Raw genomic sequence first — 27,119 nt, forward strand, 5'->3', positions numbered from 1 at the left:
CAAAACTGGACATAATACTCCATGGGCAACTTCACAAATGCTGAGAAGAGGGGAATAATCACTCCTTGACCTGCTGGCTAAATTTTTTTCCTATAGCTAGCTATGCAGTTTTCACTGCTGCAAGGACACTCTGCTAACACATAGTCACCTTGTTGTCAGACCCTAAGTCCCTTCTGCAAAGCTGCTCCCAAGCCCTGCCTATGTTGTCGCACAGGGCTATTCTGTCCCTGCTGAAAGACGGCACTTGCCTCTGTGGAGCTTTGTGAAATTCCTGCTAGCCCATTCCTCTGGCTCACTGGGGTCTCAGTGAGTGGCTGGCTGTCCCTTCAGCTTATTAAAGGCTCTCCCAAACTTGGTGTCAGACTTGACCCTGCTGATGGTTCATTCCATCCCAGCAGCCAGGTTGCTGATGTTAAAAAGTACTAGGCCCAGAGTTCACTGCTGGGGAAGACCACTGAAAACCAGCTGCCAGTTAGACTTTAAAGTATTAAGCCCTACTCTCTCTGAAGGCTACCCCTATCTCCCCTTGTGGCTACAAGAAAGCTATGAGAGCCATGTGAAAGGCCCTGTTAAAGCAAAGATAAACAACATCCACTGCTCTACCCTCATACCCACAGATGGTCTATTCATCAAAGAAGGTAATTGGGTAGAAGCAATGGTACCAAGTGCCTGTCTTTTATGAAAGAGCTGAGTAGTTACAAATTTTTCCAGAAGGGCTCCCATCTTGAGAGTTGCTCAGACCACTGCCCCAATTGTCCCAAGAGAGTACCCTAATCAGCAGGCTATCAACAAGCCTCTGATGCAGTGATTATCCTCTTATCCTGTTTAAATCGGGCTACTCTACAGGCAAAAAGGCAGACGAGAGATAGAGAATGAGAACAAAAACAAGAGACAGCCTTATATGAAACCACAGAGATGACAGTATTTCCCTTTGAGAACAGAAACCTGAACTCAGGCCCAGCGTAGTAACTATGCATTAGAATCACTACCTAAATATATAAGCAGTATTGGCAGCAATGACTAAATCCAAGAGCTGTCCTCATTCAGGGACTTGCTGTCAGCACTGGCAGCAAATCCTAAATACGCTGTGCTGAGGGACAGGCTAGTACTATGCTTCTCTGGCCAAAATCTTGCACTTCTTGCAACGCATGGAATCACAATACACTTTTTTCTTTGCATGCCCACGTGCACATGGAAGGGTCTGGTGTTTTTGTGACTTACTGTATTAGAGGTAGACTTACAAATTTTACCTAACGTGAAAATTAGATCAAATTTGTCCAAGTGATAGCTCCTGTGCCAGATACAACTCATGGGACAGCTCCATCTGGCCTTCTACCTTTCCTCTGAAGGGTAGTTTGGCCTGTACAAGCTATTCCAGCTGCCAAATCCCTCTTCCAGCAGACACCAAATGCTGAAAGCCCAAACTGCTGCTGCTACATCAGAGTACGAAGTGGTGGTACAGCAGGATGAAGACATCTGTACCTTCTGTGCAGGCATGATTTGGGGTAAAGAGGAAAGCCACTGCCACCCTGACACAGCTTTATTCAGTTTATCACTTTGGACCCTAATTACTCTACCTCTCCCTTTATCTTCACCACTTTTCATTCTGGTTTATTCATGTTGCAAGGTCCTGCAATAGGAGTATTTTCTCACTGTCTATGTTACCCAACACAGTGAGGTCCCATTTTTAGTTGAGGTCGTTTAGTATTACTGCACTGCAAATAAATAATAAAGATTGCATTCAAAAAACATTTAACAGCAGTGACAGATACAAACTTGCATAGCTAATGGTTTTATTTAGCACACTGCACGCCTTCTACCCCAGTATCACTGGAATGAACCCATTGGATCCATGCTGATACAGCCTGCTGCAATAGAGTCAAATTCAGCTCCAGTGTGACACAGCATCTAAAATATACTGCTTATCAGCTTTTTAGTGGCAGTGCTTCTGTTGAGACAGTATGTACTAAATAAGATCTTGGTTCTTGGAAGCATTTGGTTTTTTTCAGGTACACACAAGACATTCTCTTATAGGAGGAAGAATCTGTCAAGCAAACAATAATTGAGTGCACAAGTACTAGCCTGGGAAGGCCCATATTTCACTCTTCCATATAGCTATATTTCACAAACCATGTAAGGACAATAAATGAAACAGAAAAAACTCTCAGCACTATGATATGTCGATATGATTCTTTACCTTCCTTTGCTCTTTTGATGCAAAATATTTCATGTAAAAGGTGTGGGGTTTTTTTCTTTCCACATCCAAAAACTTCAGCTATAATTTGAAGAAATGTGAAAGAAGATAAAGTCTAGAAAAGCTGGACAGCAAAACTGCTGTTACCTTTGAATATTATAATTTCCTAGGCTCTGTGTTTCAATTCAATAATTGGTACTAGTTGTTTCAGGCTGTTTTTCCGATAGACCTGCCAGCTCATGTTAATGTATCTGACCATGAGAGCAAATATTTGCATGACCTTTTTGCATGTTGGCTGCTTTGCATACACTGTAAAAAGACAAGATAGGGAAAATGTCTTTAAGATGACTGAACACATGAAAGCTATACTCAGCCTTAACTTGAAATGCAGTTCCCAGGGAGCTTCTCTCCCATGAATTAAACCGAAGATCCTGCTGACTTCATTAGGCTTGAATCATGCTGTAGGGAATCAGAGAGGGCAGTGCCACTGCTAACAAATCACAAACTTCTCTTAAAAAGTCTATGGCCATTCACAAATCTTCTGCCTGATTTAACATGCCTATTTTAATTCCTAGCTCATAAATAGTAAATAACAATTAATTACCACCAATATACTATATAAGTCTACCTTTAGCATTTATATTTTTCTGTGTAAGTCTTACAGTGCACTGCATACACATGTATAGGGAGTTATTTCTAATGCTGGGTGAGAGCAACCAAGTTACTATCCCTCTCTCCGCAAAAGTTTTCCTATGTGTAAAACTGTAATTACAGCACTGACTTTGCTTTTAACAGGCTTTGAGAAACACCTGCAAGAAATGCTACAAAAGATCGAGGTGTTACTATTATAATCAGTAACAGCATTTCCATGGAAGGTGACAGCAACCTAATTAATCAAACACTAAAATCTGTGCCTGTTAAACTTGGGGTTGAGGGGCTAACAAATAACATTCAGAATACTCTGTGATTGTTTCAGACCCTCCCCATGCCAATCCTTAAGCGTCTGTGTAATTTTACTCCTGTAAGTAATCCCTCCAAAGGCAAATAAAATGCAAATGTTGGCAGGATCAGACATTCCTGCAGAGGCTTTTCCATGCCACCTAATTTTAGGCACAGGTTTACCGGCAAGGAGCCTGGTCATCCTGTGGCCCTTCTTCATCTGGAATGGAGTGACCGGGCACCCTGGCTGGGACACCCAGAGAAGGTGCTTGCAACCCTCGACCCATAAATTTCCGTCCTCCTCAGTGACTTCTCAAGCCCAAATCCTTGTGCATTTATGGAAATCCCTCCTTGTACCATATTCTTCCTTAATCCAACCCTGCACGTGCAGCCTGCAGGACCTGCCCTTCGGGGCTGCGACTGATCGCATCAACTGCCCCAACCGCTCGGTCATCGCAGAGGATGCTGGCACCTGCCCTTACAAAGGATCAGGCCCATCGTTTGTACAGATGTGCCACCTGAGAGACTACAAGTGAAAATATTTGTCAGTCTTCATTTCGTTGCAGAGGTACCAGAGCAGCAACAGCAGTGAGCTGCAGCACGGGCACAGGCTGGCTGCTGGCATAACCTCGCTGGGCGCTTGTCAGGTTCTGCTTCCTCCAGGCAAATTGCAAGTGAAGTTTGTTGAAAGCTTTTGAGCACTTTCCAGATTTCAGCTGATTCTTGCTCTGACAGTTTTGCTAGATAATTTTTTCCCACAGTTATCGCACTGGAAAAACTCCCAGCTTTCAAAGAGATATTTTAAAATACATTTAATTTTCTCTTGCACAGTGAATTAATTTATTTTAATATCTCACTTTGTCTCCAGGCTGCAGATTGATGAGACAAGTGCTGATTTCTGATGGACCTCTTAGCCAAGAAAGACCTTCGTTTCGAAAGCTGTGGCTGAAATTTTAAATGGGCCCACAATTGGAATACTGTTTTCTGGGTCGACTCCACATGAATACCATGTCCTATTAGATTAGTCAGAATACCATGTCCTATTAGATTAGTCCTGACTGACAAAACCATGATGTTGGAGTAGCCAAAATGCATTACCACTACTCCTTCTCAGGCTCCATGTTAATTCAGACCACAATTTAAAACCAAACTGACTCATATGTAGTCAGTAAAATAGGAACCTACAGAAGAACTAGAATTTCAAAAAGAAACATCAGGTTTTTAAAACGATGGCATTGAGATATTAAATGTAAAATTAATAAAAAATCACAAAAGTTGGTCATTTTCCTCACTGAAATTATGTTGGCTGAGGATCAAAACATAATTTGTATTTAAATTAGATTAAATTTAAAAAACTAGTAGAGATGGAAAGAGAGGTGATTATACATAACTTGTTTAAAATCATGTGAACAGAAATATTTTCATGATGCTTTTAAAATTGAATTTATAAACAGTTTCCTGTTTTTTTAAAAATAAACACTCCCCTTGTACTGCTGGAAGTAAAAACAGTCCTAACAGGGCCACAGTCTGCAAAGAGTCTCAAAAGTAAAATTTCAGAACATTGCTCATGGTGCTGTTAGAAAACACTGGCAGAAAACACTGAAAAGGACATTATTATAAAAGAAATACATTGAAGAACAGTAACCTAAACCTGAACAATTTTAGAATCATTTTTAGAATATCTTTTAAAACAAACTATCTGCTATTAATAGTTCCTGGAACATCCTGAAAATTACAGATTGTGGGGTGGTGACTATATATTACCTCCTATTTGGCTGGTATGATGGTCCCTTAAGCCACACACATAGCTGTGACACTTCCTGCAATACAGGAAAGAAAAGGCTTGTTTTGCTCCAGTTTCAAATCTAAAAACTCTCAGCTGAAATGCTTCATATTACATTGTTTCCTTTCCCCCGCCACCTGCGTTTTGTCTGATCACGCTGGGATAAGCCAGGGTCTTGTCTCTAGTATATGAAAGACAGGCTGCGACAGGGTGCCTTGCAGGGTCTGAAATCCTGGCCGTCAATAAAATGGTACATATTCATGGGACTGTCCTCCATTAGGACCCAGACAACACATTTCAGTATATGCAACAGATGCTTAAAAAAGGGTTTAAGAGTGGACTACTTAACGGTGAGCTTCTGGTCCTCTCATCTCAGCAAAGATGCTGTCGAACTGGAAAAAGTGCAAAGAAGGGCAACATGCTAATCAAATGTCCAGGATGGTTTCTGGATGAGGAACAAGTCATTACAGCAGCACTTCTTAGCCTGGAGAAGAGATGACCTGAGGGAAATGACAGGCCTACAAAATCAGATATGGCCCAGGGGGAGCAGATAGCGATCTAATGTCTGCTGTCACTCCCAACACAAGGACAAGGGGGCATAACTTAGAGTAGATAAGCAAATACAAAACAAAGCAAGAGAAAAGCAATGGCTGGGCAGTAGACCAACAGGAACTTGCTGCCAAAGTCACAGCTGCACTGTTGCGGATGTGAAAAATTTACATGGGTTCAAAGGGAGACTGAACAAATACCTGGAGGAGACATCTCTTGAGGGTTATTATACAGACAGAAACCAAAACCAGGAAATCCCTAAGCTGAAGATAGCTTGAGGCTGGCAGAGTACTCGGAGGAATGATCATAGGTACAACGTATTTTCCCTGTTCTTACTTTTGCCTAGACTAGCTGCCTATGTCCCTCTTGGAGGCAAAATAAGGGGTCAGGTAGACTCTTGCTCTAATCCGTTGTGGCCCCTCCTATGTTCCTATCACCAGGTTTATTCGTGGTATTGAGCACTTAAGTCTTTTCCAGAAACAGGGCTGTTGTATTCTTTTCAGATGTACACACTAACAATGAGAAAGCTGTTTCAAGCTCAGCTTTTGGGGAAGAAAACACTGCAAAGCAGTGGTGCATAGCAGGCCACTCCCTTTGATGCCAACAAAAAGCTTTCCAAAAGCTGTTTATCAATTCTCAGCTCACATCCGAAACAGAAGTTCAGAGCTGAGATACCCTACGTGTCCTGGGATAATTGCTGAATGCCAGCCGAAACCCATGCGGTGAGGCTGGACTGCAAGTTTCACAGGGACCTGCAAAGGCCCGATCCACTTGACATCACATTGAAGCAAATACATGTTTTCCAGAAAATCTCAGGGTAAAGCAAGCCATTCTGAGGACGCCCTAGCCAGCAGTGACGTATAGGCAGAGATAAATCCCCCTCCATGTATAGTAAACACACACGTGCTACACACTTGCTCTTAACAACACTCTAAACCAAACAGTCTTGTCCAGCTTGGAGTCTTCAAAATTTCTCCCCAAAGAGCCTGACATATTGGTGGCCCAACAGGCTTTGGGACGTCAGCAGTGCTACTCCGTGAGCTGACAACGGGCAGGGATCAGCCCCTTGTCCGCAGTCCCACTGCTCTGCACTTGCCAGCTCCGGGGGCAGCAGGGACCCCTTTAGGCTCTGTTTTCTTCTCATTTGTTGTGTTTGTCGGATATCATAATACTCTTGACAGAAACTGTCTTAGATTGTTGAGGAATGAGTAAAACACCATGACAAGCTTACAAGCATGGTATGATTTAGAGCCCAGCCTTCGGTTTATGTCACTCTGTATGTTGGGAGATGAGTCAACAGGAAAGCAGCATTTCAGTTTATTACCTCTGAGCAAAACCTGCCTTCTTCAGCAATCCACATGCAAGTTATGCTGCCTTCTCACAGCAGTTTAAGTGCCCTCTGGTGTCTTTCCTCAAAAAAACAGCTTTTACCATCCATCAGCTGAGAGCAGAGTCTCCGGGACAAAATCCACCATCATAAAAGGAGCTCTGGTTCACAGCTGGGCTTAATTCAACCCTGAGATATGGGAAGAACGCGGGAAGCAGAGCCATCCACCTGTGCTGACATATCACCCGTGTCACTGCGCAGATGGAAGGGCACTGCCCCGAAGTAAAGGGCATCTCCATCAGCATATCCGTTCAAATCCTCTGCCTGGAAAGCTACCGCCGCGCAAATACCAAACCTTTTCATTAAGACCTGGATCTGTCAGGCCTTAATATCTCTAGGTTTCTTCCAACTAGCTCTGGCTTTGAAGAGATGATGAAGTGAAAAAGCCTGTCTCCTGTCTGAAAATGAGGGTGCAATCTTGTAGTAAGTTCACTGCCACATACATGTGCAGGCTTGGCAAAAAGTATTTGCAATATTGGGTTTTAACCATTAATCAGCATTTCATGTCAGGGTCTGCGTCTTTCTGCTTGCCTACCATGTTCTCAGCACACTTTCAGATCTTATGAAAATAATTTCACCGCTCCCCCAAGTTACTTATTACTCCGTACTAAGCACATTTCCAAAGAACAACCTGACGTTAAAACCAATGTGCTACCAAAGTCTTTACTTTTTTAACTCCAAACTATTTAAAAGCTGTTTTAAATGCACAAATGGAAAACACAGGCTAAGAGCAGAGAGGAGAAGGACTGAAGTAGGGTCTTACCCAGTGATCTTTCCTTCGTTTGGTTTGCCGACCGCACCACGGGAAGACTTGCCCGCGTGCGGCTGCCCCTCGAAAAGGGGGTTGGAGAATCGCCTTCGGACATGGCCTCTAAGGAATCGGCAGATGCTTCAGAGAGGTGTTCTGTCTGGTCACCCAAATTGGGCTGTGGGCTCTGGGACAGCTTTGGGCTTCTTGTCTGCAAAACAGAGTATTTCGTTATTGGTCTACTGAAACTGGAATATGGAGGGGAAAAAAACAAAGAGAAGAAGGAAGAAGTCCAAACTTCTTCAAATACTGGTATGCTGAAGGTCACTTCTGTGTAGCTTATTTAGGAAAACAGTGTCCTTGGGTATTCTGCTACGGTTTTTATGGTTGTACATCCATATTGCAAATTTTGTTGCTAACAAGGCCCTGAGGATAAGACATGTGTGAGGAGATGTATGGTAATGCCATTCCTTGCTGCTCAAACAACCACTATAGCATAGGCATGTCCACACACACACACACACACACCCTCTTAGGTTGAAAAGTCCACTAAGAAAAATCCTCTGAAAAGAAATACTGTGATGTAGTTGTAAGCTATCGACCTCGGTATATTCTGCTGTGCCATCTACGAAACGTACAGGTCATGCAGCAAAGCCAAAATAGCCATCCAACATTTCTGGCTGAAATCACAAACAATTATTTTACTTTTTGTTGCATCAGCATAAATCAGAAATGTCTTCATTAACTGAATAACAAATAAAAATAACAAATAACAAATAAACTATGATTTTTACTAGGCAATCACACTAGTAAATAGCTAAACACTGTATCTGGAAAAAGCCAACTCTCTCAGGAGGGGAGAGAAATGGTTTTATTTATGCACTTCTACTGACTCTTCCTTGTAAGATCTGCCTAATAAAAACACACTCAGTAGGGGATGCAGTGTCCTGAACATTTTTTTGCTAACTATAAGTGACATTGTAAGTGCTTTCTACAAAGAGGGGTTGCTTTAAGAAGTATACGCAATACTGTTTAGTGAAACTCCCTCAACTACATGTTACTATTACTTTGGAAGAATAATTTTTCCAGTCTCTCATGCAAACTCTGTATCACAACAAACTGGAACAGACACTGTACAAGAAGAAATTCAAAGCAAAGCAAGCTTACTCTGTCCCAAATCCAGTATGTAAATATGAACTTTATAAAGGCCTATAATCAGCACCAGGCACAAGATGTCATAAAACATATGTGCTTTCCTCTTCCCTATCATTTAAGGTCAGATACTAGTACGTTAAAAATCCTCTGTATTAAAACCAACTTCAACTCTAGGTTTGAAGATGCTGTCAAGATCCAGAAAAGATTTTGCTTCTTTCTGGAAAGCCAAGATGACTTATCTTGCTGACATCTGGTTCCTTCAGTGGTTTTTCAAGTGAAATGAGGTGAGCTCATTTCAGCAATAGCATGCATCACATAATATTCCTTATGTGACCTTGAATGTATGAAGAACTTTAACATTTATCAGATTTTCATTAGCTGGCTCTAAAGGCCTGTTGTTGCCAAGTTGTGCAGTTGCTCACAAACTACAGTAAATTAGAAATACCTCACAAGAAAGCTAAACCCTCCAGAACTTTTCACTTTTGAAATGCTAATATTAAAATATTAGGTATTATCCAATGTCCCACAGTGAAACTGTTCAAGAGCATTGAATTTTTGCAGGACTTAAAGCTAACAACATTTGTTCTCAGCAAACTAAAGTATGCTTTGAAGTGCCTCTGACATGGTCAGCACTAGTCTCCAGGTTGTCAATACAGGGACTTGTGCCTGAAAACTTAGAGACGTGACAAGTGACCTGCAAACACAGAGAAAAAAATTGATTAGTCAGTACTTCTTCATTCAACTTTCCGAAATGGCTTGGGAACCATCACTGCTAAAGTATTTTATTTACACAGGCATATTACAGAAGTACTACCAAGCCAAGTCATTACAGCTTTGTAGTTCCTTGTACTGATTAATAACTTATCTGTATGTATTCATTAATAGGGAGCTAGAAGGCAAATAATTCTCACTTTCTAGAAAACCATAACTAAAAATAAAACATGATGCAAAAATAAGCAACAAAATCAACCTGCAAAAGGTCCTTAACTTCAGAGTTTGTTGGGAAGGGGCTTGCTTTTATTTCTTTAAGAAAAAAATATTCTGCTAATATGAATCAAGCTTATTTTGCTTTGCTTTTGCTTATTTTTGTTTCTCTTTCATTTGAATCCCCGGATTTCATGTGAGACAGGCAGTTGCATGTATATAGTTTATTGACACATGTGAACAGGTGCATATTTAAGCAGTAAGGTGATACTTCATTACCAGAAGTAACAGGCACAGCTTTAGCTGTGCAGTTGCCCAGCATGTCCTGTCAATGCGCAGATGGAGCCAACCTCAGCCATGTTGTGTTTCTTGTGTTCTGTTGTTGCTGGGGCAATCCGTTAGAACCTAACACACAGCAACGCAGAACCCCTGGATGATAATGCCATCATTACTGTGACTAAATGTATTGGGTCTGGCTGAGATGGAGTTAATTTTCCTCGCAGCAGACCTTACAGAGCTGTGTTCTGTACTGGTAGCTAGAAAGGTGTTGATAACACACCAGTGTTTTGGCTACTGCTGCGCAGTGCTGGCACAGCATCAAGGCTGTCTCTCCAACATTCCCCCCCTCACGCTGCAGGTGGGCAAGATCTTGGGAGGGGACATAGCTGGGACAGCTGACCCAAACTGACCAAACAGATATTCCATACCATCGGACACGTGTGCAGCAACAAAAGCTAAGAGAAAGGAGGAGGAAGAGGAGCATTCGTTATTATGATGTTTGTCTTCCGGAGCAACTGCTAGGCGTACTAAAGCACTACTTCCCAGGAAGTGGCTGGACATTGCCTGTTGATAGGAAGTAGAGAATAAATCTTTCGTTTTCCTTTGCTTCCACACGCAGCCTTTGCTTTTGCTTTATTAAACTGCCTTTATCTTGACCCATGAGGGTTTTTTTCCATCTTATTTTCTCCTCTCGCTGTCCTGCTGAGGAGGGGAGTGATAGAGCAGCTTGGCGGGCACCTGGTATCTAGCCAAGGTCAACCCACCACACTAAAAAAGACTTCTTTTGGCAGCCCTCATTCCTCACCTTAAATACTGCAGCCCCAAGAGGCATACCAGAGCCTTCTGAAGCAAGGCAGAGGCACATCACAGATTCTGCTCAGACATGAAGCCCGGTTCTCCTCTTAACATACACCACTGCAAATCCATAGTAGTTCCACTCTAGCAAGTGGAGTAATACAAATGTAAAACCAATGCAAGCTATTAATGAGATCCACCATATATACACATACTGTTTATGAAAGGCTTCAAGCTATTTGTCATGCTCAACTCATGTAAACATTGCATTTCAGGAGCAGTTCTGAATTTTAAACAGATTATAAAAAAATCCTCAAACACAGCAACAACAGTGGCTATTCAAGAAGCTGAGAGATATGAGTGCATACTTGATGGGAAAGCATTTTTATTATTGGCAACAAGCACTAAGCTTGACGCTACTTAATAATCAAGTTGATTCCTAGGCAGCACTTCTTAGGAAAACCAACCCATGAAGTGGGGAGAGGATGAGCAACATTTATGGAGCCATAACCTACAAGCACTTGTAAAGATGGTTGAAGAAAGCAGGGCAGAAACCTTCAGCATTATCCAACCCCTGTAATAATTATTCAGTCTGTTGATTCCAACATCAAATAAGATAAATAAGACAGATGGCAAAGAAATACTTAGTAAGTCATACCATATATTTTTTTTTCCACAGAATGTTCACTAACATATTTTAAAAATGTTCAAAAGCTTAAAATAATATTTCAGGAAGTGTCCCTTTAAGTGCTTTTCAGGAACTGGCATGCAGGTGAAAATAAATGTTCACCATATAGCCCATGTTTCAGGACCCAACTAGAGTCACAGTGTAGACTGCTGCTATGAGAGTCCAGATGGCACTGTAGCTGCCTGTTGCATAAATCCAGTGAAAGCAATGAACGGGGACATCGCTGTGGCTGGGTGGCTGCCTTTTTAATATATCTGCTAGCAAAGGGCAAAATCCATAATACCTAACAGAGAAGAAAACTCAAGACATGCCCACTACGGAGTAGCACTATCCAAGAGTAAAACATCTGTAAGCAGATACTCCACACAGGCACACAAAACCAAGGAAACACCAGCACTTTCCAAGCCACACCTCTGGGATCGTTGCCAGAAAACAGAAGGTTCAGAACCAGGCAGCAGGTCTCTCTCTTTTCCCCTGTGCCAATACCAGTTAGGTTACAATTTCCTCAGTCAGCCATGGTCTTCCCCCCACAGCTATATGTTAGGAGACAGCCCCCTGCGTGTTTCTTTGTGCAATAGGCTTGATTTTTCAGCCAGCTGAGTAAAGCTGAACCTCCTTGCGGACTTCTCTGATAAAAGATCTTGCTACGCTAGTTCTGGGTAAGAAGCTCAGCAGAAAGGAAAGGCCAAAACAAGGACGAACAGTTCTGGTGAAAACTGACATAAAATTACATAGTGCTTTGAGATTACTGTTTTATTTAGGATATACTATTATATTTACATGGATCTATATCCTGGGTATATATTTAAGTATAACACGTGGAGGTAGCCATTACAGAAGATCCAGTATCTTCCAACTACTCTTGGATTTGATCAAGAATTAAAACTGTGGTTAATCATGCCTCACAACTGATGTCTGTCTGTTACAGCTTATCCAAAGTATGAACTTCTAACATATCTGCTTTAGTTCTTCCACTGCTTCAGAAAAAAAAAAAATGCAAAAAAGTGCAAGGCTCTTTGAATGCAATAAAATTTCAAATAATTAGGCATGAAATCAGAAGTCACCTGAATAAGGAAAAGTGAAATACTGCAGAGATGCCAATGTAATGAGCAATCACAGGGCACCAGAGATATTCTTTAAGTTCCGTGCATGCTTCTGCCTCTGGTCCTCTGCTCACATTTGCCCCCACTAATCCTCTCACCCTTTTGTTCTAACCAGTTTTATGGCTCTGCTCATCATAACGTCCTTCTGTGCTCATTTTCAGTTATTTTCCATGCTAATCTATATAACTGATACCTTTTTTACTTCCTTTCCTTTTTAAAAATCTCTCCTGCAAATTTGCTTCACACGTTTTCATAAACAAAAAATGAGCTAAGAAAAAAACCCCATGACCTGAAGAAGGATTTAATTTCATCTCTTGATCTATTCACACTTCTTATTTCCTGTCTCCAGGAACTTCCTTAGCCTTTATCTTGACAGAAACTTATCTCTTCAAGAGAAGAATCTTATCATACATATCTTCAAAGTTGCTAGCACTCCTGGCAGTGTACAAACGGTAAACAAAGACATCAAAAATAATACAGTGCTAGTAAAATAACTTTTTCATATCATATGTTCTAAAGAACATACTTAGCATAGGCAAAACAAAAAAAATCATGAGAGTCTTCTTGACATTTCAAATAAAGAAGAAAAAATAAAAGAAAAATGGAAACCTGCTCTTCTTGACCTTCAAGTAAACCATTTGTCCTGTGACTTGTGCTGAAGATGGCTACAGGATATGTGACAGACTGCAAATATGCATATAAACAGGCTGTGTTTAATGTATGATGAGTTTATTAATTCTGAAATATTGTCACAGCACATGAGCTCTTATTACTGCAACAATAATATTTCTTCCTCACATTTGTGTCAGATCCAAATTATGGTTGTCTGAAGGAAGGATCTGCTTTTTCCAAAGATACAGAGTCTTTGGGGTCCTATATTATCACAGCTACAGGGTTTTACTTGTCTGGACATGATATTAGTGACATACTGCTGTTGGAGAGAAAGCGAATACTACCCACATGTTCTTATTTTTAAACATTTATTGTAACAATGTTTTCCATAGCACTTTCTCAGAAAAGTTAATTGCTTATACATGTCTATATAAACTAAAGTTCATATTACATCTGTGCAACGGGTGCATTTGGATACTCTCTCTCACTGGGGGAACTGGGAGCAGGGAGATGATTCAGCAGCTGAACGCAACATAAAACCACCTTTCATGACATGCTCGCTTTTCTCTGTGTGTTATTTCACCATTATGAGATGCAAAAATCTATGGCATCTTCCTTTCAGACACCATCAGTTGGAAATGGTAACATGCCAGGAGCAGGCACACGCCAGCATCCGTGCTCTCAAGAGCTGAAGAGACCAGGAGGGCAACTGCCCGCTCGACACTGTTCAGACTCTGTCGGAGTTATTTACACTATTCTCCGATGCCTGCTCATGGGCTAGTGGATGTCTCCGGCTTTTGTTTCTGTATTTCAAACACAAACATTTCACTGTTTCCTGTTGAATCAATGACAACGACTTACAAAGCCGGTCCTTGCTCACAAGCAGTCTCAGTTTGGTGGCAATATTAATTTCTATGGCATGAATGCCCAGAATTCTTTCCTCCTTGATAAGGAGGGACACAGTGCCTGAGCCATGGTTGCCCACCATCCCTAGCACTGAACCAAGGTACCCCACTCGCCTGCAGCCTCCCTGACGTTGAGGCATGTTCTGCGCTGGATGCTGCCCAAGGTCCCCTTTGGCTGTGGTGCTACTGGCCTCCTCCTGCCGCCGGCGGTCCTGAGGAAAGCCTGAGCTCACCATGCTCACCACAGGAGTAACGCAAGCAGAGCACAAATCACAGAGTCCTCCCCCGGCTGCCTGCAGCGCGGTAATTAAGCAAAGCAATGAATTCAGTGTATGTGAACCTGAGGTACAGCCCTGGTGCGGAATTTTTCATGCTCTGAGGAAGGGCAGAAACAGACCCAGAAGAATTGTCCCAAGTAAGGTAAAAGGAACCGTTCCCCTTCCCCGCCACTGTGAACGAGGAGGGGAAGATAACTCAGCCAGTGGCACCAGCAGCCACAGGAAGGTGCTGCACTAAAACCTGGTAATGCTCAGCCACAGCCACACGTTACCAGAGCCCATCGCTATGGCGGGGTCAGGACGCCACGCCGAGCGGTTATTCTACTCAGTTCTATGAATTTATCTGAAGGCAAAACTCCTCTCTGCTTATGACAGGATCTTTATCACCACTCCTTGTATTTGCTGATGGTGACCCCAGTTTCTTCCACCTAGCAGAAGAAGACACGCCTAATGATGTGTCAGAATTTATCTGTCATATTTTTAGGTTGGAATGATATTCAAATAATCCTAAAAATCTGCACGTTTTCCCAGGAGCCTTGCTAGCTCCTTTTGGTGGTCAGCTGCATGCTCCCTGCTGTGGCAAGCTGCCAAACCCCATTTCTTTTAATCCTGAGAGCTGTGAATCACCAAGCAGGACATCCACAGGCTGCCAACTCCTGCTCACCCTTCGCAGGACCACGGCTCATTCTTCAGCAGGGTGATCCCCAGACTTAGCAGAAAAAGTTTTTCAAGAAACTCTGTTATAAATGACTGACATGAAGTAACATTTTCAAACTTTGGTTTCTAACTGTAAGCACCTAGATAAATTGAAGCCTGTTTTTCAGGAAAGCTGTGTGTTTACAGTAAAGATATCCATTAGAAGCAATAAAAGCTGTAGGTGCTCAGCACTTACTCTGCCAGACCTCTTATTCAGATGTTTAATTGGAGGAACTTGCATTTGAAAATGTTGCCCTAAGGAACTCAGCAGCCCGTCTAAGAGCAGCTTAATTGGTCCAGACAAGTCCAGACTGAAATATGCAACATGCTGTGGCATCTCTTTGGAATATGTGAAATATCAGAAAAACCCAAGCCATCCATGTAAAAGTATAAAAATATTTCTCATTATGTTTCTGTCCAAATCCAAGGTTTTCTCTTTCTACAAATGCCAGCCTGAGATTTTAGGGTAGAAACTGAAGTAAAATGATAGACTAATAGTCACCCATTGGTAATAAGCAAAAATCACACTGAATAAAAGAAATCTTTCATTTTAAAATAAAATCATATAACTCTCTGCTTTATTCTAATGCTTTGTAACATGATGTATTTATTTATACATGATAGCCAAATTTAAAAAGTGTCGGATCACCTCACTATTTTTCCCTGCAAAGTCTTCTATGGCTCCACCAATTTTGCTCACAGCAAAATTTGTTCTTTCACAGTCTTTGTCATATTCTTGCACCATAGCTTCAGTTTATTATTACTTTGTTTAAATAAGTTATCCATAAATTCCAGCCTGGACATCAACATTTGTCTTAATTAAAATCTTATGGCAGTTTCAGTTGGAAGCTATTTCTCTTTTCCCTCCCAAAAACCCTACTGTGAAGCATTCACGAGCCAGCATGACCCCTTGTTCCATCCGGGAGATGGCTGCGTTTCATCAGCAGCGGGTGAGGTAACTCCTACCTACACAATCCCTAAAACCGTCATGAGAACTCTGAAGATTAAAAGGGATGATTTAAACAAAAACTGTCATTATGCTGATTAAAGGGGAAAGATCTTTACATGCTTAAAACCACATGCAAAAAGGGTGCGGGGAGGGGGGGGGGCACAGAAAAAAGAATACATACCAGATGCCTAAATGTACCTAGGGGATAGTGTGTTCTGATTCAAGAAAATGATTATCTACCCATCCCTGTTCTCCCACACATGTCCCTAAGGAAAATAGGAGGAGGGTCTGTTTTTGTGGTGTCTGTTTCCCAAAGCAAAGGAACACCATGCGGCGGTCCTGGAAAAACCTGTTTTTCTGTGTTTCTACAAGCTAAGAAGGAGTTCTCAATTAACACGCTATTTTAAAAACAACCGAAAAAAGAGCCATCAACACGAAGGCTGGTGGGTGGGAGGGAGGTTTCTGGGGCAGGGTGTGAGCTGCCCTCTGTGTGGGCCCCGGCCGCAGCCGGTGGGTGCTGCCAGCCCTCAGCAAGAACAAACACCCAGGAAAAGCCAGCGGGAGGCTGAGCGGCCTCCGGCAGAAGCACACCCATGCCGGGGACTTATTTTTAGCCTTTCCTCATGGAAGTAAAGGTCTGATGAAGCGGTTATCAGAGCTTACGGCTCTGGCACCTGGGGAGAGTTAGGGGGCTGCTGCAAGAGAGATGCTGTGGAAGAGAGGGGCTTCTCCTGCGCCTCTCTTCCAACTTGCCACCCCACCCCTTCGCTCCTTTTTCCCTCCCTCGAGGCCATCTCCTTGGCAAAGGAGGGAGAAGCCTTACTGCTCTCCACACCTCTGCCTCTCCCACCCTTCCCTGTGGTCCGCATGTTTATTGGCCTACTTAAATCCTGTAAGTGGAAACAAAACGAGCCCGGGAAGTGACAAATCAGGTGCAAATAAGCGGCTGTGCACTCTGCATGCTCCAAGGCCTCGTTCCTCGCTTGCAGCATGTACTGTCTTGGCGCTTTTGTGATCACACTTTTGACCGCAGTAGAAACCATGCAGAGGCACCTTTTACGTATGTATTTAAAAGGCATGTGCACACGCACTGCCTGGGTGGGAAAAAAAAGTAACTGTAGCAGACATCCATTCTATATGGTGTTAAGCCATACAGAAATGGGAGAGGAGCTCAATAGGAAGAAAGGTGAGATACAGGTGACTTCACAGGCGCACAGTGTACATACAAGATCATTTTGCAAGTTGCAGAACTAAGCTTTTTTGCACATCAGATACAAAAATATTTACTCCTGTGCCCACAGAGCTGTCCTTAACTTTGCAGCACGACTTTTACCCCTTAAGCCAGTTCCAAGTGTGTGTAAGTACATAAATAAAGTTAGAATTGGGACAGCTGGTAGGGAACACTTATTTATCTAGGACCTCCCACTGAATTTTGGTGGATTTCAAAGCATCTAAGACAGGAGTGTGTACTTCACGTCTATCATGCCATTAAAGGAAAAGTCAGAATTAAGAGATCGTCAAAGGATGCACATGCATCACACTCCCATATGCAATTAATCTATATGAATGACACTTCACTGCTGTGAAATAGAGGCGAAAAGCATGCAGAACCATATTTATTAGAGAACGCTAGTTGTGAAGCAAGACACACACAATTAAAGGGCAACAAACTCAATCCACAGCAGAGTGCAGAAAAAAGAAAGTACAGTACTAACTCTCTGAGAGGATTCAATTTTCATCAAGTACCTTTGAATGTCAAGTTCTGAATGAAGGGAGACCAACATGCACTGCAAAACCTGTGGATCAAAAAGAGAAAAGAAGGGGAGGGGGAGAGATAATTGTTAACAGGAAAAGGAGGAGAACGGTAGAAATTAAAAGAGAATAACCTGTACATACTGAAAGTATACTGAGTAAAGGAAGAGAAGAGAAGAGGAGAGAAGAGAGGAGAGGAGAGGAGAGAAGAGAGAAGAGAGAAGAGAGAAGAGAGAAGAGAGAAGAGGCACTAACAAAGGAAAGGCACATGTGCCAAGGAACAATATGCTCTATCAATACTTAATATGCAATATTCTCAGGACCCTTGCTGGACTCAGTTTGGATGTGCTACGTGTGGTGGTGTGTCAAAGAAATTTGAGAATGTTCTTCTAATATAAGAGTTAGTGGCAGAGAGTTGAGCCACACAGACTCAAATATATATCTAGCAAACATATCTGACAAGGAATGGCAAAATATGCATTCTTCCTAAGAAATGATACAACTCTTGGCTGGAGTTAGCAGCAGTCATTACACTTCTGTGTTGGTTTCACACTTACTACAGAGACATGGAATCCTTCAAGCAGAAATTAGAAATACTGTATTAATCTTGATTGACCACAAATTTAGAAAGAATAAGAGATAAACTATGGTATGATTAAAAGGTATTCTCCAATCACATCTCTCTTTACTATTCTACATCTGCTCTTAAAGCACACAGAATGTGAAAATGTGCTAAAAGGGGTTTAAGGGCCAAAAAAGGGGGTTAAGGGCCAACAACCCCCACAATTTTTTCCCCTCCCTCATTCCCACATGAATGAGATGCAAATTGGAGGGGAAATTGCCTACTGCTGTTTGAGTCCTTATAGGTGGAGGTCCTATATTTCCCTTAATCTTCATTTGCCTTCAGGGTGGAGGTAAAAGAGATTTTGTATAGGGGTCTAAACAACCTTCTCTGAGCAATCGATCCCTCCTTCAGCCAGAGTCAGGCTCCCACGACAACCACTGCTGCCCCATTCAGAGCATGCAGCTATTCACACCAGGCAAAGAAATGCAACTGCTTTGTTAACAAGGACGTCATTGTTAAAGAATCTTATTTAGCAAGTAATTATAATGCCAACATCATAATTAAGAGAGTAATTCAAAGAATCTTTTGAATTTTACAAACCCAGAGGATATGAGCATATGAGAGCTGATTCTGGGGATGAGATAAGTAACATATAAGTATGCTACGATTTTTCATGTTTTTGTCGATTGGATACTTTGGAAGGGCAGTACCATTTTATTTAAAGAGAACAAAAGATCATTTTTCTCCCTATGATAAATGCATCATTTAGAATTGTTAAAGCAAAATGTGATTTTTACAAATAAGCTATTTATGCAAACACAGTACAAATTAAATGTAGCCTTCCGGCAACAACTGGATAAATTCCAATTCCAAACCACAAAGACAAAACAGTCTGTTGCTAGTGTCTCAGTAATACTGAAACTGTATTAGGGTTTTTTATGTTTTTATAATGTCACCACCCCACACATGCAACCCTGAGAAGTCCTATTTGCCCTTTGATTAAACTATTCTCCTGATTAAAAAGAAAAAAGCTATGGATTGTCTAAATCCCATCTCAATGCCAAGTACATGAGACTTCCAAAGGAAAATTCATGCTGCATGTTTGCTTGACATTCAGGCATCATTACACATCAAGACCATGCTTTGGAAGGGACATTACTCTGCACAATGGCAGCATTAAAAGAGTGCAACAGTCACCCTCCCTAAAGCCATTGCATAGGATCAATTTGAGCTACTTGGTTTCCTCAAACCCTGTCACCTCATGGGGAATTACAACTGCGTTGCTTTTCTCTGGACTTTCCTACTCCCAAAGGAAGTGAAACATCAATTCTGACCTAAGGGCAGGTAAGGAAATGAGGATGCTTGACAAAACCAGCAACACTTCCCACCCTCAACCCAGAGAAAATGTTGTCTGTATCCTTACCTCTTCCCCTCCTCTTCCCATAACATGGTATTTATTTTAATTTTAAAGCAAGTAGATAGATGAGGATTTGCAGTTAAAATATATAAACCTAGTCCACCTAGATCCAGAAGTCTTTCTCTCCTCTTATGGGAGTTGATCTGAAATCATACGGATGTGATGCAGGATTAACTTAGTGTTCTCTGAATAAACACAGTCTTGCAGGAAAAAATGAACCACACACAAATACAGAACCACAACAGCAGTGCAGCAGCAGGCTTTACTGATTCCTGCATAAGGTAGCACAAGGAGGCAAATGAGGCCTCCACAGTGTTATATAGCAAATTTCAGATCAACTAAAGAAGATCCAGACATGCCAATATAGAAGAAATATAACCCAGACCATTACTGCAGCCCACGTAAAGACCTTATTATGAATGAAATTTGAAGACATTTGGGTCTGAATCCAAACCTGAAGCATGGCTTCCTTTGGAACTTTCCAAAATATTTCTTAACTTTCTATATTCCTTTCCAAACTCAACACCACACTGATGCCTTCATCAGCACTCTGATGACCTCAAGGGTATTTAAAGAGGGAAAACAATAATGATCTATTTCTTCCTTTCCTCCTAGATTGTAGGGGAATATTATTTTTTCTCCATCTGTGGGCATGCATGTGGATATATATAGTCCACAATGATGGGAAATGAATTCAAGGAGAGCTTTGCAATTTCCAAATGCAGTAAGGGCTGCAATCTCGACCGCCCCGGGGACAGGTTCCTGAGACAATCCCCCATCTCCTACTTCCCTCACCAACTCCGTCATTGTTCCAGAGAGGTGAGGCATCAGAGCAAATACCCAGCATGAGGGGAGAAACAGGATATTGGAGCAAATCCCACAGAATAAAAAACCCTGGACTTGACTTACTAAGAAATAAAGAGCTGTAGAGTGCAGAACACTCAACTAACATGCTCTGAGCAACCTCTGCTGGCCAGCAGATAGGATCCCATGCCTCCTCCTAAATGGAGTTTTACAGAGCCTGTGATTTCATTCCCGTATATGAAAGCGCAGATTCTTAGCTAGCTTGAATGAACAGTACTTGACCAGCTTGAACAGCACAAGGACAACCTAGAAAAGGTGAGCCTGCCCCAGTGAGCTAGAAGAACCACAGCGACTTCCACTCTCTGTTACCAAATACCCTCAGAGCAGAGCAGCTCCTGTTGAAACTAGTGTTAAATCTTCCTGAGTTGTGACAGCAAATAGCCAGAATACAAGAGGTACCAACTCTTGTCCATATTGGACTGGCATACAAAGAAACAGATTAATACAGGCAGGTAGGCATATAAAAGTAATATGGAGAAAATCAACAGTAGAGCATAAGTAATTTCCTCTGGCAAAAAGTGGCAAATGTTAGAGGCCAAGGAGGAGAGTGGAAACCGGGGCTGGGACACAGCATGCAGCTAACGGAACAGTTGCAGAGCCTCACTAACGGCAAGTATGAGCAGGATGGGGTGTTACATGGAGAAAAACTAATTTCAGGAGCCAGTCTTTTTTGTAATGAGAAAGGTACCACAGACGAAAGAAATAGCTGCCAAACACATTGCTTTTGAACTTTAAACCTAAACGGAGCGAGTGGTGGCCCTCAAAAAAGGTGTAGAAAGCTAAGAGTCATAGGAGGAAAGCAGAATTGCCAGGAATGTGCTGGATGTCATCAAACGAAGCCATAAGAAAGGTCTGGTGAATACCACTTGTAAGGTAGTACCCACAGGATTAGCATGCAGTAACTTAGGGGGGACAAGGATTAATGTCTTGGGGCTGAGCGACTACATTAGTCATTGTTCCAGGGCCTTCAAAACAAGGGTGAGTGAACTGTAAGGCTGCCTTGTGGGACCTGCTTGCTAAGCAGATCAAAGGAAAGTATTCACCATTTTAAGCAGGATCAGGCCTGTTGAACACTGAAAATCTAAGTCTCCAAAGGAAAACGCAGATGCTTGAGACATTTGTGTTGATGATTTAGTAGGAGACATCTGTCCTCCTGAGTCAGTCTGAAATAATGTCACAGAAGGGTGTTAGGAGTGCAATGTGCTCCCACCGTGGGAATGCAGCACTGCTGTTCTTGCTGGCTTTGACAATACAACCCGAAATGCCTTTTCACTGAGGCACTGGCAGCGCTGCAAAAGTGGAGAAATGGAGCACGTTAAGCTTCCCTCTTTTTGTCAGTCACTGTAAAACACCCTCCATTTGTGTTTCTGATGGATTTCAAAAAGGAAGTCCTTACAAAGGGAGAATACATTAAACACGTTACATTTACCATGGGTCACCCAGGAAGATGACACAGCTTCTGAGACAAGAAGTGGCTAAAATCCGACAAATGCAGGGGCACGGTACGAAGCAAAGCCGGGTTAGCCAGGACGTTACAATGCCAATTAGCGTTCCGTAGGTTTACAGTCTCTGGGTGAGATCCTGCAGAGACATGCAATCAGCCTACGCTGGAGGGAAACAATAATGAAAACGCAAAGGGCTAGAGATGAGTATGTAGATGATGATATACAACTAAACAAGATGCTGACTCATAAGTCCTCTTAAAGAGCTTGAAACTGAAGGAAGGAAATGAGGATCAACTGCCTATTTCCTGTGCACAATGGTTTTGTGGGGAGGATGCGAGAAAGTGATGTTTCTCAACAATGCTGGGATGGGAAAAAGTCAGGATGGTAACTCAGTTGGGTTCAGGCCAAAGAGGGTCTTCCAGCAGAAATTTTAAGCACACAAGTACTTGCCAAAGAAGGGAAAGGGTGAAGTCTTTTATCACACGAAAATACAGTCAAGGTACAGTATCAACTGCAAGCAATCTGCAGATCATATTCCAAATCATACTGTTTTAGAGATATAAAATAGTTATACCTTTAAAGTAAAAAATAATCTGGTATTCAAGAGCTTTAGAAGTTCTCCAGGGTCACATAGCCTTCCCCCTTTTGCTGTCTCTCCACCCACGTGGAGATGTTATGCTGAAACTCTGTATTTTTGCATTGTCTCAACAGAAATACAATATTGTACCTATACTGCAGTTCACATGTAGTATCAAGGAAAAACATCTTTTTGACCTTAGATGACTTATAAGTTTAGGATTTCTTTAAGCAAGATCCTGCAGGGTATTGTATACTTCAGTCTTAGTTCCATCATGGATTTATGCTTAAAAGTATATAATTAAGGACACAGTTAAGAATAATCATACAAGAAGTCCATGAGACTATTTTTATTAGCAGTTAGGCATGAACTGATCATTTGGTTGTTCTTGGGCCCTAACACCTATAGCGGTGAGTGCTCATCAGACTCTTTGCCTTCCACATTTCATATAAAAGTAACCAAGAAAATAAATAAAAGAGATTATTCCTGTATTTACAATTTGTCTGTCCCCTGCTACAGTGTTTAAGTATCACTGTGCAATGCAACATGCAAACCCAGACTGGAGAAAAAATGGTGGTTGGGTCTAGTTTCTCTAAGGTAATCTGAACTTGATTTGAATCTGTGCATCTGAACCTCCATCACTCTTATGTGATGCAAAATTCTGTATGCGAAAAGCCTACATTGTACAGACATGGAAAACTGAAGAAACATTGGCTGAAGATCTCAAAGTTGCTTGCCTAAAGAGGCATATGAGTTTACAAGGAGGTACCTCACCATGCCTCCTACTAATTCTGGTAAGATTTTTGAATTAGTGGTTCAATTAGGGTTTTTCAGCCACTGACATGTAATATCTGAGATATCTGGCAGTATAAATATGGATTCAGACACTAAACTTTACTAAGTTAAATGGCAAGAATATTGCCTACCATTGTTCTGTATCTGTCCCACAGTTAGAAATGGGGACAATTAGACAAACACAGTATCTTTGTTTCCAGTAGTCTGTCTCTCCTATTATTCATTCCCTTCCTCCTACTGTTATCATCTTTTCTTGGAATCACAATATATTGCTGAAGATAAACAACAAAAACCTACTACAATTCTTTATAAAAGAATAAAGAAACAATAATGACCTAAGAAGGAAAAGATTTTCATGAGCTGTCTCTAGTATTTTGAAAAGTAAGTAAGAATAATAGAGAAAATATGATGTTTAAAGAATATAGCTGTTCCTCTCTCTCATTTTTCTGTGGTATTTTTCTCTCAATTTTATTTAAACAACTGGCTGACCTGGTTATTCATACAATAACCATCACTGAAAAGCACAGTATGGTGTATGCAATGACAACTGATGTTCTACTGAGAACAACATCCTCTGAAATGCATAAAAACGCATGGCCTTGTCATCCTCCATAGCTCAGATTTAATTGTAATGGTTTTTTTATAAGTTCTTTCTTTTAGACTTCATTTTGGCCTTCACTATTGATTAAATGTACCTTATTTTCTAGGCTGTGATCAGCTCATCCATTTGAACCTTATAAAAGCTACTCAAAGTGATCAAAATTTGGATTATTTCCTATTCAAAATGATAATGTTACGGGAGTTGCTCCCCCACACCAAAGGAAAAAAAAAAATAATGGTAATTACTCAGAAGACAGGATAAACAAAAACGTGACTGTGTACACATTTTGTTCCACCTTTCTGCTGTGTACCTCCATAAGACAAAACAACATTAATGGACAGGTTTTCTAACAACTTAAACCCCACAACTCTGAATGATGGGAACTGCAAGTCTCTGGTAAGAACCACCATTTTAACTACTGTCCTAGACAACTTTAGGAAAAAACTCGTGCAGTATAGTACCTGCCTACATCAGGATGCTAGGGGACTGCACCCAGTAGCCTGCTTTTGTGCTCAGCTCCTATGGAAAGCCATAAACTACTTCATTTACATGCTTCAATGGGCCTAATTTTTTTAAGAAAATAGGTTGTAGAGCAGAAACAATTTAGAGAACACCAGTCGAGGGTAATCTGGGTAAGACAAATCAATGGCAACATTATTCCTTGGCGAGTGTTCTCTTACCAATTATTTCTTGATATACTAAAGCGTTCTCAGAAAACTTTCATTAATCAGAATTCCCTTGACCACAAAGAAACGGGTGAATAAATTTGGTTATGTTCACTTTAAACTGTATACAGCAGTCATCTCCCAAAGGTGCTCTAATTCTCTCCCCACCAAAAAGCCAATATAATAAAATAAAAATAAAATAAAAATCAAAAATTCTTGTTTAAGTAGGCCTCCAAAGATGTCCAATCACAGCTTTCTATGGTTTGAGAGTTATCAAGCTTTGGTTCCCATTTCAGTCCTTACAAAACCACTTTTCCTGTCCTTTGACCACCATATACAACAGAATTTACAGTACCTATCTACCTTACAAGGCTTCTGCAATAATTAACTCAGGAACAGTTTCCAGCACACTGCAGGGAAAACTGCTATAGAAAAGTACCACGTTTATACACCACATTAAGTTTGCTCTTAACCTCTTGTAAGGATCACGGTCTCAGCACAGTAGTGAGATTTTGTTAACCACAGTCTCCTACATTTTCTTTTAGAACACCTAAAACTTTGAACTACAACATCAAACATAAAAAGTCTACCTGTCTTATTATTAACTGAATTTATTACCTTCCACTCTTTCTTAAACACGTACCTGTCATCTACACAATTACAAGAGAGATATGAGCTCAGAAATGCCTTTGTGCAGCGTATACCAGCTTACACTTGAATAGTTATAGAGTAATTAGAGTGGAATCCAGCTGAATAAGTCAGTCTTATTATCTCATAATATCAGTTATCTCATATTAGTGAGATAGATAAATATTAAGTACATGTAACACTATACACAAACAGTGAGATTCTGCAATGTCCTGAGCGAATCCTGGTTTTGATACAATCAGATATCACTGCTATGATACAAGGGGTAATTAATGCCAGCCAACATTAGGTTATGGAAAATTATCTTGACATTACTATTGCAAAACAACACTGTATGTTTTCATTGATAAGGAAATTTAAATATTAATTTCAATTTCAGATTTATAGAGAGACATATTCAAATGTTATACATTTTTCAAATGCTCTTATTGCAATATGTTTTATTACATATTGCAAAACCTACTTCTTAAAATTAGCTACTCACATTTAAGGGATACAATGTAAAACCAAAACCAAACCATAATATCAGCTCATTAATCAGAAATGTCAGTTCAAATATATCCCATTTGGAAACAATAGATGGATGCTACTGACTTTATAAGCCTTACAGAACAGGGAATAGAGCTAGAGTTGGATTTCAAGAGTTGATGTCATCATTGTTCACAAGCCAACATAGGGCTTTAAAACTGAAAGGAATCTACAGCATATAAAATGGTTTCCAACTTGTAAGGGGTCCAGGCCCCGCGCCAGTGGATAATAATTTGCAATACAGTTTAGGGTTTTTCAGAGGAGAAACTGGAGGAGGGGATATAACACATTCATGCAGAAAGGAATGTGAAATTTCATATTCTTATGTGCTACAAAGAGAGATGTCTTTCTAAAATCTTGTTTTCCTGTATTGTGCATGCCCTCTCTTCAAATGCTTAAACATTTCCCAAGTTACTTTTTAACATCTTTGTTCATCAAAAAGCTTTCTTTATAGTTATAGTGCTAGCACCACTCATAAATGACAAAGTGTCAAAAATTAAGAGAAAGCAAGCCTAATATGAGCCAGTAAATATATTTTCTGCATATTAGAGGGAGATGCAGCGAAAAGAGTATGTACATTTGAATTTTCTCTGTGCTGATTTACTTTTCTTTTAGCATTAGTATTCTTAGAACTGCTGAAAATTTACCAAATCAAAGGTTAAAACTTTGAAATGAAGTAACCTTTAGTAGACAAAACCAGATGAGCAGTGCATAGTTTCTTCTGCTCTTGCGTGAACATTCAATGACCTCATATTCCTCAGTGCCTTCCCTCCCCTAAATTCAGCAAAAGACAATGTTATCTGTTAAAAAAAAAAAAAAGATATACACAAGTATTTGGAAAAGCTGTGTCTCAGTCTTTTCTAACGACATGGCACAGTCTTCACTAGCCAATAAATACCGTAGCCAGAACATAATGTAGGTTTGTACTTGAGCATTATCCATTTCAGCGTGGTTACTGAAACTATTGCAAGCACATGTATCTCATGATTCACAGGTATGCACACAAAAGGAATCCTGCCTCTGCAGAAGCTCATGGAATGTGTTTTGCTACAGGCATTAAAAGAGGGCCAGGATTTCATGCCTACAGTGTTACCCTCTTTTAGTGTCTCTAAGCCTTAAAAATGGATTTGAAAGATTCAAAGTGAAGAAAGAATGGGTTCTAGCGTACTGTTCTTTCAGGAATTTTTCTGAGAATAATTCACGTTCCAACAGGTGATCCTGTAGGAAATGACCTATAAAGCAAAACATACTGGCAGTGGTCCTTTTTGTATGTGTCTG

General features: G+C 41.0%; 1 protein-coding gene across 16 annotated transcripts in view; it reads right to left on the minus strand.

Moving 5' to 3' along the window:
• The window catches only part of KIAA1217 (KIAA1217 ortholog), a 245,569-nt gene that overhangs the window by 94,938 nt on the left and 123,512 nt on the right, over positions 1-27,119 (minus strand). For 10 of the 16 annotated variants that reach the window (XR_012653117.1, XR_012653116.1, XM_075047573.1 and 7 more), the window contains exons 3-4: positions 17,700-17,780; positions 7,616-7,811 (exon numbers count right to left, since the gene is read on the minus strand). Coding sequence is in view for 14 of the 16 variants with exons in the window: in XM_075047573.1 (XP_074903674.1) it covers positions 7,616-7,811; positions 17,700-17,780 (277 nt within the window). In the remaining 2 variants the exon portion in view is untranslated. Of the gene's footprint in view, positions 1-7,615; positions 7,812-17,699; positions 17,781-27,119 lie in introns of those variants that run through there. The other 6 variants (XM_075047525.1, XM_075047555.1, XM_075047508.1 and 3 more) reach the window with 2 other exon arrangements.

The sequence above is a fragment of the Buteo buteo genome, chromosome 2 (assembly GCF_964188355.1).
Source record: "Buteo buteo chromosome 2, bButBut1.hap1.1, whole genome shotgun sequence".
Taxonomy (NCBI): domain Eukaryota; kingdom Metazoa; phylum Chordata; class Aves; order Accipitriformes; family Accipitridae; genus Buteo; species Buteo buteo.